This window comes from Oreochromis aureus, linkage group 11 (genome assembly GCF_013358895.1).
Source record: "Oreochromis aureus strain Israel breed Guangdong linkage group 11, ZZ_aureus, whole genome shotgun sequence".
In the NCBI taxonomy this organism is placed as follows: domain Eukaryota; kingdom Metazoa; phylum Chordata; class Actinopteri; order Cichliformes; family Cichlidae; genus Oreochromis; species Oreochromis aureus.
The window spans coordinates 15,418,603-15,429,038 of record NC_052952.1 but is presented as its reverse complement, the minus strand read 5'-3'; the positions used below and the strand labels follow the sequence as shown (position 1 = coordinate 15,429,038).

Genomic DNA, 10,436 nt, shown 5'->3' with positions numbered 1-10,436 from the left:
GTACCTTTGAAAAAAAACACAAAAACAATGGCAATAAAAAGAACTTTACAGAATAGCAATAAAAAGAGCTGTATCCAAACCAGGAATATATGCAAACATTTTCTTATTGTTATGGCAGAAACTAACTGCAGACATCAGTGACACTCATCAAGGTTGTATATTATGGTATATGAGTGCTTATAAAATATTTAAAGTGTTTACAAAATAGGCTTTCTAAAGTTTTGGTCATCAACTTGTTTTCATACTTGCATTTTAATGCTTGTGTCTACATATTGTGAAATTACACCGACATGCTGTTCAGGAGGACAAACAAAGAGAAAGTCTACATGTTCTTCTTTTCTTACTCCACTCAAAGATGACTTCAGTAATATCATACGTCACTGTTTTAACACTGTCCCCACATGTCCCACACATGTAAATCACTTTGTAGTACACTCCTGTATTGTTATTTTTTATCTCAAGAGCGAAAACTTCTGGTTTTCTGAATTTTGTTATTTTATGTCATTAATTTATGATAATTTCTACTCTTCTTTGCTTCTTTCTTAGCTCCACAGTATGAAGGCCTAGACAACCTTCAGTGCCTAAATCTGTGCTCATATAGAAAATCTCTAGTCTGCAAGCATTACAGTAGAAATATTAAAGATTTACAGACATTTATATTGTTTCTTTATATCATCTTCACTGGTCTCAAGACTATGATGGATATGACAATTAACTCTTTCAGTCAAATCAATATAACTGCTGCACCTGATCGACATGGCTCTGTGTATGCTGAGTTGTTTCAGTCTCTCACCAACATGCGTATTGTTGTTTTCTCCCTGGTCTCTTGCCTTGGCGTGCTCTGGAATCGAGTGGATATCTGAGTGACCAGGATCAAGATGAAGAAAACAGTCAATACATTTCAGTACCTCAACCTTGCTGTAGCTGACTTCATCTTTGCAACATCTCTACCCCTGAGTGTGATACACCATAAATATGGTCTATATGAACACATTTGTCATGGTCTACATTCTAGTGATCAGTGTGGAACTGAACTGGAACTGAATCACAGTTTAGTGCACTTTACAGTGATTTCACCAGAATGTAGAGTGGTTTTAGTTGAGATACATGGAACGCATTATGAGTTTGCATATTGAGAAGCAGCTTCAGATGCACAAAACCGGGTTGACCTTCTGGCCTTTGGTGTAAGTTGGTGCAGGGGTTCTGTTGCGATCGGCATACCCACTGCAATCAAGGAGACAACTAGGAGAAATTAGCACATGGATGCAGTTTCCTGTTACTGAGAGAGGACTGCTCTTATATCAGAGTCTGAGGCATCCACTTCGATGATAAACTAGCAGTTAAGGTGGCTGTAGCTCAGGTGGTAGAGCCGGTCCGCCACCAATCAGAAGGTCGGTGGTTCGATCCCAGGCTGCCTCCTGGCTGCATGCCAAATATCCTTGGGCAAGATACTAACCCCATGTTTGCCTGCTGGTGGTGGTCAGAGGGCCCGGTGGCGCCAGTGTCCGGCAGCCTCGCCTCTGTCAGTGCGCCCCAGGGCAGCTGTTGCTACAATGTATCATGCCATCGCCAGTGTGTGAATGACTGAATGTAGTGTAAAGCGCTTTAGGGTCCTTAGGGACTGAGTAAAGCACTATACAAATGCAGGCCATTTTAATATCTGGGTAAGTATGAATGTATGTAAAGTAATCTTTAATATATCTGGCTGGGACAGGACTGGTAAAATATTTCAACTTCTGAAAAAGGCTGGTAGTTCATGAAAATCATCATCTATGGATTTATTTTTACATATATGCTTATGCACCACTGATTGAATAGATTAAAATAGCATAGTTTGAATGAGCTTAAATATTTTGGTTCACAATAAGTGCTGCTTTTTAAGATTACTTCATTTAAAAGGTTTTATCAAACCTTTTGTCACCAAATTTTGTTCTTTTTTTCATCCTTGTGTCTAGTTGTTACATAAATCAAAGGCCAGACAAAAACACTTCCTTATTTTCCTGCAACTTCAGTAACTTCATGAGTTACTGTGTTAACAACAAGCATGTCCCTGTTATACCCGTTACTTTGTTGTAAAACTTATTCATCTTGAGATACAATATCTTATTTTTAAAATTGCTTAAATTGATTAGTTCACCTCTTAAATTCACTTTGAAATTTCTTCACTTCCTTCTTGGCTTATCACGTGTGAAATCTAGACCTTAATCTGCCTTAATGTCTAAATCTGTAAGTGAATTCATTACTGATCATGTTGTTTCAACTCTAGGGTCTAATATGGACAGTCTGCAGTTGTGTCATAACTTCAGCTCTACTCAAGCAGAAATCTAAATTATTAGGAAAATTAAAGATTACTTTACATACATTCATGCTTACCCTGATGTCTCTTTTCTTTTCTTTTTGTTTTCTTGATATTACAGGTTTCTTGATAAACAATAATGGAGATGGCCAGAATCAATTTCAGTCTAATCAATACAACTGCTGCACCTGATCCAGATGATTATTGGGTTAACTTCTTTCGGTCTCTTACCACCTGTCACGGTCAGCCACGCAGACCGTGGGGACGAGGGAAGTAGGACCCAAAACGCGGGACTCTGCGATGCCACGGTGCACTTTATTTACAGTGAATAGACAGGTAAGTCCAACAATTAACTCAGAGATGCAATTTGCCAATGGTGCTCGTCCCTTGCTCCCAGTGCGTCCCGTGCAGTAGCTCCCCTAGTGTGTGTGCTCCCCAACTCGCTTCTTCGCTCGACTTTCCTGGAGGAAGAAGGACAATCTACAATTAGCCACACACGCTAGCCAAATACCAAGCTCACACGTCTAGCACAGACTATACCAGTCAGGAGTAATAATCCCACGTCGACTGTCGCCGCGAGTCCAGGTTAAATACCTCTCTCCAGCCGGGAGGGATGATTACCAACACCTGGTCAGGTAATCAGCTGCAGGTGGGCCGGTAACAGTGAAGAGGGACTCCCAATGACGACAGTCGCCAGGACACGCCTCTCCACGGCGTGCACTTCTGTAAACAGCCCAAGGACCGGGAGAGAGAGAGGGGAGAAGCAAACCCACACGCAAACACACACTACACATTCAACTGTGGACCGAACAGTAGACGACACAGCCCCTAAATAATAATAATAACAATAATAACAACAGTCCATAACTGCTCACGGACCCCCGAGTCCTCCAGAGCCGGGTCCGTGACAGTACCCCCCCTCTAAGGGTCGGCTCCCGACGACCCAAAACAAAAAGCAAAAAACAGGAAAACCACCCCAGGGCGGGCGGCGGGGGGCCAGGACGGAGGGCCCCAAAACCCCTCCAAACCACACCACTAAACAACAAAAACGAAAAACACAGTTCATCAGGCCAACCCCCTGCCCTAATGGCAGCAAACATAGTTCTGGCGGCTGACCCGGTGGACAGCAAAACAGGTGAACAGGTGAAACAGAGGCCGACGACCGTTCAGGAGGCCTACCTTCAGTCCATCGGTGGAAACGCTGGATCTCCGGCGGACGGCCATGGGTCCAGCAGCAGCGACGAAACAGTTCTGGGGGCCTGCCACTGATCCAGTGGCGGCGGTGCTGCATCTCTGGTGGCCTGCCAGGCGTCCAGTGGTTGCGGCGCTGCAGCTCCGGCGGGCGGCCACGGATCCGGTAGCAGCAGCGTTGCAGCTCTGGCGGGCCACGGATCCGGTAGCAGCAGCGTTGCAGCTCTGGCGGGCGACAGAGTAGAACAGCCCATGACGCCTGGCGCGCTGGACGTGGACGGCGTGGAGGGCGCGCTGGACGTGGACCCTGCACACTGACCCCCCGCGTAGACTGATCGGATTCCTCCCGCCCGCCGACCTCCGATGGCTGTGCGCGCTCCTCCGGCCTGCCGAGCCCCTCTCTCGATGGCGGGCACTCCTCTTGCTCGCCAAGCTCCTGCTCCGGCTCCTGCTGCAGCTCCGGCCCCTGCAGCTCCAGCTCAGGCGGTGCGCGCTTCTCCGGCCCGCCGGGCCCCTCTCTTGACGGTAGCCGCTCCTCCCGCTCGCCGAATTCCAGCTCCGGCTCACAGAGCTCCTCCTCAGGTGGTGCGGGCTCCCTCCACTCGCCGAGCTCCTCCGGCTCGCCGAGCTCCACAGTCGGCGAGGCGGGCTCCTCCTCCGGCTGCGACGCGGGCTCCCCCCGCTCGCTGAGCTCTGCCGGCTCGCTGCGCTCCACAGCTGGCGAGGCGGGCTCCCCCCGCTCGCTGAGCTCTGCCGGCTCGCTGCGCTCCACAGCTGGCGAGGCGGGCTCCTCCCGCTCGCTGAGCTCCACAGTCGGCGACGCGGGCTCCCCCCGCTCGCTGAGCTCCTCCTCCGGCTGCAACGCGGGCTCCCCCCGCTCGCTGAGCTCTGCCGGCTCGCTGCGCTCCACAGTCGGCGAGGCGGGCTCCCCCGCTCGCTGAGCTCCTGCTCCGACTGCGACGCGGCTATAGATGGTTGATCCGGAGGTGACGATGGTGATGCGGTAGCTGCAGGTGGCGAAGATGACGGTCGAGCGGGTGATGTGGATGCTGAAACAGATGACAACTGAGTGACTAGCTGGGCGGCAGGCTGAGTAGAGGGTGATATGGCTAACATGAAGGGCTGAGAGGAAGACAATGTTACCGCTGCCTCTGCAACGTCCAGGGGGCCAGAGGCGACTGAGGCTTCCAGTTCGGCCTCTGGGGAAGCCCTGGGGGGAACCCCAGCCTCCCGATTGCCTGTAGTGGCAGAATTTGCCAGCACTGGGTCCTTTAACAAGTCAGCAGCCACAAAAACAGTGTCAGGATGCCTATTAGCACAGTGCAGTAACTCAGAATTAACGGCTTCAGTCCATTTGGCTGCCACCCCAGCGCCTTCAGTGTTCACTGTTTTAGAGCCAACTGGCTCACAAACGAAGGCTCCGTATCCCGCACCAGAAAAACAATCAGCAATACTCCTTACATTACTAAATGACCCAGGAATAGCTTCCGGCCCACCTCCACTTTCTGGCAATGCAGACCTTCTAAGCTTACTCCCCATTGCGATCCCGGTTTTATTGTTAACTGATTGGGCACTGTCCCTTGGTTTAAACGAAGCCCTCTCTGTTTTCATAACAAAAACATCTTTACCAACAACAGAGTCCATTTCACTCACTGCGGCTCCTTGTGCGGCTAGTCCTGCAGCTAGCCCTGAGTCAGCTGGTTCTTCCGAAACAACCGGAGTGAGGTGAGCTTCGGTTTGATGAAGATGACGCCGACGCCGTCTCTTTCGTGATGGCGGGGCCGCGTCAAAGGAATCTGTCCCCTCCTGCTCGTGAGAGACTGGATTAAGTAAGGTGCCAGAGTCCGGTTTACTCACTGTGGTTACCAGCGCTGCCGATCCTTTGTCTGCCGACACAGAGGACATTGACGGAATGAGAGGAGATGGAGTAGGGCGCCGTCTTCCCTGCAGTGGAGGGTCCAATAGGTGAGCAGCAAGCGGCGGTGGAAAAACTCTCCGCCTATGAAGAAAAAACCAAGCAGCAAGGGCTGCCAGGGAGGCGGCCGCATCCTCCTTGCCCGGACAGCCCAAACCAAACAGTTCGAAGCTGGAGCTTGCCCTCAGCTCCGTTACAATTTGAATGAGTTTGTCAATATCCAGACAGCTCATAGAGAAGGTAGTGGAGGAAAGGTAATTATCAAAAAACACTACCTGTATGTGTCTCTTGTGTGGATCCACAGCCTGGGTTATGCTCCGGCAGTACCCCCACAGCTGTGTGAGCGATCCCTCCTCCATGGCAGCACTTGAATCCGCTGGGTCCACGGTGGTTGGTGGGATTATTCTGTCACGGTCAGCCACGCAGACCGTGGGGACGAGGGAAGTAGGACCCAAAACGCGGGACTCTGCGATGCCACGGTGCACTTTATTTACAGTGAATAGACAGGTAAGTCCAACAATTAACTCAGAGATGCAATTTGCCAATGGTGCTCGTCCCTTGCTCCCAGTGCGTCCCGTGCAGTAGCTCCCCTAGTGTGTGTGCTCCCCAACTCGCTTCTTCGCTCGACTTTCCTGGAGGAAGAAGGACAATCTACAATTAGCCCCACACGCTAGCCAAATACCAAGCTCACACGCTAGCACAGACTATACCAGTCAGGAGTAATAATCCCACGCCGACTGTCGCCATGAGTCCAGGTTAAATACCTCTCTCAGCCGGGAGGGATGATTACCAACACCTGGTCAGGTAATCAGCTGCAGGTGGGCCGGTAACAGTGAAGAGGGACTCCCAATGACGACAGTCGCCAGGACACGCCTCTCCCACAGCGTGCACTTCTGTAAACAGCCCAAGGACCGGGGAGAGAGAGAGGGAGAAGCAAACCCACACGCAAACACACACTACACATTCAACTGTGGACCGAACAGTAGACGACACAGCCCCTAAATAATAATAATAATAATAATAACAACAGTCCATAACTGCTCACGGACCCCCGAGTCCTCCAGAGCCGGGTCCGTGACACCACCGTGGATGCTGTTGTTTTCTCCCTGGTCTCTGTCCTCAGCATGCTCGGGAATGGACTGGTTATCTGGGTGACCGGGTTCAGGATGAAGAAAACCGTTAACACAGTTTGGTACCTCCACATTGCTGTGGCCGACTTCAGCTTTGCAGTGTTTCTAGCCCTTAGAGCAACATCCCTGGCTTTGCAGTTTCACTGGCCCTTTGGCAATTTCATGTGCAAGCTGTGCGGCACTCTAATCTTTCTAAACTTGTTTGCCAGTGTCTACATTCTGGTGGTGATCAGTGTGGACAGATGTGTGTCTGTGGTGTGGCCCGTCTGGGCTCAGAACCACCGAAATGTACGCAATGCTACCTATGTTAGTCTGTGTGCTTGGGTGGTGGCTTTGATTGTCAACATTCAACATTATTTTTACATTGATACAAAGAAAGAAAATGAAAACACAACTTACTGCCCCAACATCAATTTTTTTGAAAAAGCAACACCGACTGTCATTCAGACCATTGTTATCACCCACGTCCTTCTCGGATTTGCAGTCCCCTTCACTGTCATTGTCTCTTGTTATGCTGTCATCATCCATCGTCTGAGGAGAAACCACAGCCTGGCCAGCCAATCAAGTCGCCCCTTTAAAGTTATCACTTCCATTATTGTTGCCTTTTTTCTGTGCTTAGCTCCCTATTACATCATTGATCTAATTCAGTTGGTGGTATTTAATCCACCAAATGAAACATTTCATTATGCCATTTTAATTGTGTCGAATGTCGCTGAGAATTTGGTCGTTCTTCACTGCTGCCTGAATCCACTGCTGTATGTCTTCTTGAGACAAGATTTTAAGGATGAAATCCGAAAATCCATCCTGAATGTGCTGGAGAGTGCCTTCCAGGAAGAGGAGACACGCTCTCCCAGTGACATGAAGTCAGTGAACACCAGGCAGAGCAGAGAGAAGTCAGGTTTGATTACTGAGGTATAAGGCTGTATATGACATAAATAAACATGTTAAAACCTTTCATTGAAAAATTTGGGGGACTTTTTACCAGCTGCAAATATAACTGCAGGGTAAATTTTTATAAGCTTTTATAAAAATTATGTGCTTATAAAATAAATCTAATGGAAACAGCTAATTGTTTAAATTGTGCTGTGATGGTTTATTTCTTCACTGTATTGTTTTTTCTCCCTCTTTGACTCAAAGCTCTACATTAACCTTGTGCCATCATCATCATCATTATTATTATTATCATTATTACTATTACTATTATTATTATTATTATTATTATTATTATTGTTGTTGTTGTTGTTGTTGTTAAGTGATTATAAAAATGTTACTTCCCAGAAGAAGAATCAGTCAGCAAAATCAAAATCAGTATTACTTTTGTTTCCAGTTCACTTTGTGAAACACAAACAATATCAGGTAAATTTAGTTGACAGGACATGACAGTTCCCACAGATGCCATCTTAGCTAAGCATGGATTGGGCAATTAGAAAATACTGTAAGGATAATTCATTCACTCAGTCTGCCATTTAATTCCATGTATTAATAAACAGTGTGTAATGTTGATGTCTTATTGTAAGATGACTTCTTCTTACCAATATCATGCAAAAAATAATATGTTATATCAGATATTTGACATTCCTACAGTTCAGTGTGTTCATTATTATTTTTATATAAGATCATTATATAATTGTCATGATATTATGATGCCAAACACTCACAGATTCTTCTTCTTCTTCTTTTGCTCTTTAAAAGTTTTTTAAGGGACGTCAATAAATGATGACAAATATTATTATATTTATTTATCAGCCAAGTTGTGAAAAAACCCAGATAGATCTCTAACCCAGACATTTACAGTCTTGTTTCCTCTAACAGAGTCATGCTTACAACTGTATACCTTGTAATGACTCCACTGGTGAAGCATTCTACATTTAAAACTACTTTACAATACTTAACCGTGTGAAATAAAGTATAAACAAGTGTGTGATGCTAAATATTAAGTAGTTGTGAGATACATAACAATGAGGTATATTTGTATTAAAGATTATTAAATTCCAACACTTGGCCTTATGTGTGAGTACAACATGGTGAATGCTGAAATCCTCCCAAAGTGGGGAATTCCAGACTGGGAAACCGGGTGCTGATCAGAGATCTTCCGAGAACCAGCTTGGAGCAGGGACCATTCCAGGTACAGCTGACTACCCAGACAGCAGTTTAGGTCGAAGGTCGAGCCACTGGGGTTCATGCCAGCCATTACAAGAAGATTCCACAACCACAGTAATAACCCAAAGGGTGAAAAAATTTCCACGTTGACGCTGAAGAAGACAACAAAGGTGTACGACGTGTTCTGCCCTTTCAACCTACAGCTCCACTGGAACGAAAAAGTGAGAGGTGAAAGAGCACAAGATTGTGCCAAGCTCCAAATCAATGGAGCACTTGTATTAGATAAATAAATTTTGAAAAACTATGGTTTACACAGGTTCAGTCGCAGGCACTATCCCCTCATAGCAGGGTAAAACCATCCAAGGACATCTCTGAGGCTAACTCTAACGTGTTTGTATGCCACGTCATAGGTGTTCCTCGACAAGTCACTGATAAGTTTAAAGGACACAATCAAATTGCAGCAGGATTCACATCGTGGCTTCCATTCTTTGAATACAGTGGGATGCAAAAGTCATTATTTTCCTGTATAAATCGTTGGTTGTTACAATAAAAATTGTCAGTTAAATATATCATATAGGAGACACACACAGGGATATTTGAGAAGTGAAATGAAGTTTATTGGATTTACAGAAAGTGTGCAATAATTGTTTAAACAAAATCAGGCAGGTGCATAAATTTGGGCACCACAAAAAAAGAAATGAAATCAATATTTAGTAGATCCACCTTTTGCAGAAATGAGAGTCTGGATTGTGGTTGAAGGTATTTTGGACCATTTGTCTTCACAAAACATCTCTAGTTCATTCAGGTTTGATGGCCTCCGAGCATGGACAGCTCTCTTTAACTCACACCACAGATTTTCAATAATATTCAGGTCTGGGGACTGAGATGGCCATTCCAGAACATTGTATTTGTTCCTCTGCATGAATGCCTTAGTGGATTTTGAGCAGTGTTTCGGTTCGTTGTCTTGTTGAAAGATCCAGCCCCGGCGCAGCTTCAGCTTTGTCACTGATTCCTGGACATTGGTCTCCAGAATCTGCTGATACTGAGTGGAATCCATGTGTGCCTCAACTTTGACAAGATTCCCAGTCCCTGCACTGGCCACACAGCCCCACTCACTGTAGGTAGCAGGTGTTTTTCTTGGAATGCTGTGTTCTTTTTCCTCCATGCATAACGCCCCTTGTTATGCCCAAATAACTCAATTTTAGTTTCAACAGTCCACAGCACCTTATTCCAGAATGAAGCTGGCTTGTCTAAATGTGCTTTAGCATATTTCAAGCGGCTCTGTTTGTGCTGTGTGCGGAGAAAAGGCTTCCTCTGCATCACTCTCGCATACAGCATCTCCTTGTGTAAAGTGCACCGAATGGTTGAACGATGCACAGTGACTCCATCTGCTGCAAGATGACGTTGTAGGTCTTTGGTGCTGGTCTGTGGGTTGACTCTGACTGTTCTCACCATTCGTCGCTTCTGTCTATCCGAGATTTTTCTTGGTCTGCCACTTCGAGCCTTAACTTGAACTGAGCCTGTGGTCTTCCATTTTCTCAATATGTTCCTAACTGTGGAAACAGACAGCTTAAATCTCTGAGACACCTTTCTGTATCCTTCCCCTAAACCATGATGGTGAACAATCTTTGTCTTCAGGTCATTTGAGAGTTGTTTTGAGACCCCCATGTTGCTACTCTTCAGAGAAAATTAAAAGAGGAGGGAAACTTACAATTGACCCCCTTAAATACTCTTTCTCATTATTGGATTCACCTGTGTATGTAGGTCAGGGGTCACTGAGCTTACCAAGCCAATTTGAGTTCCA

The 10,436-nt window shown here is 46.3% G+C and overlaps 2 protein-coding genes across 2 annotated transcripts; one reads left to right on the top strand and one right to left on the bottom strand.

The window, feature by feature from the left end:
* Positions 1 to 3,379: 3,379 nt before the first annotated feature.
* Positions 3,380 to 6,135, bottom strand: LOC120442630 (endochitinase A-like). Its single transcript, XM_039619496.1, has 2 exons — positions 6,113 to 6,135; positions 3,380 to 6,034 (listed from the first exon to the last, which is right to left on the bottom strand). Exon 2 carries the CDS (start codon positions 5,759 to 5,761, stop codon positions 3,380 to 3,382), a length of 2,382 nt encoding a protein of 793 aa, XP_039475430.1. The 5' UTR covers positions 5,762 to 6,034; positions 6,113 to 6,135.
* Positions 6,136 to 6,192: 57 nt separating this feature from the next.
* Positions 6,193 to 8,421, top strand: LOC116320615 (N-formyl peptide receptor 3-like). Its single transcript, XM_039619833.1, has one exon. It carries the CDS (start codon positions 6,527 to 6,529, stop codon positions 7,448 to 7,450), a length of 924 nt encoding a protein of 307 aa, XP_039475767.1. The 5' UTR covers positions 6,193 to 6,526; the 3' UTR covers positions 7,451 to 8,421.
* Positions 8,422 to 10,436: the final 2,015 nt, after the last annotated feature.

What these genes read in the sequence shown, in the direction of transcription:
- LOC120442630 (XM_039619496.1), bottom strand. Translation starts at nt 5,761, where the DNA reads ATGGAGGAGGGATCGCTCACACAGCTGTGGGGGTACTGCCGGAGCATA.
- LOC116320615 (XM_039619833.1), top strand. Translation starts at nt 6,527, where the DNA reads ATGCTCGGGAATGGACTGGTTATCTGGGTGACCGGGTTCAGGATGAAG.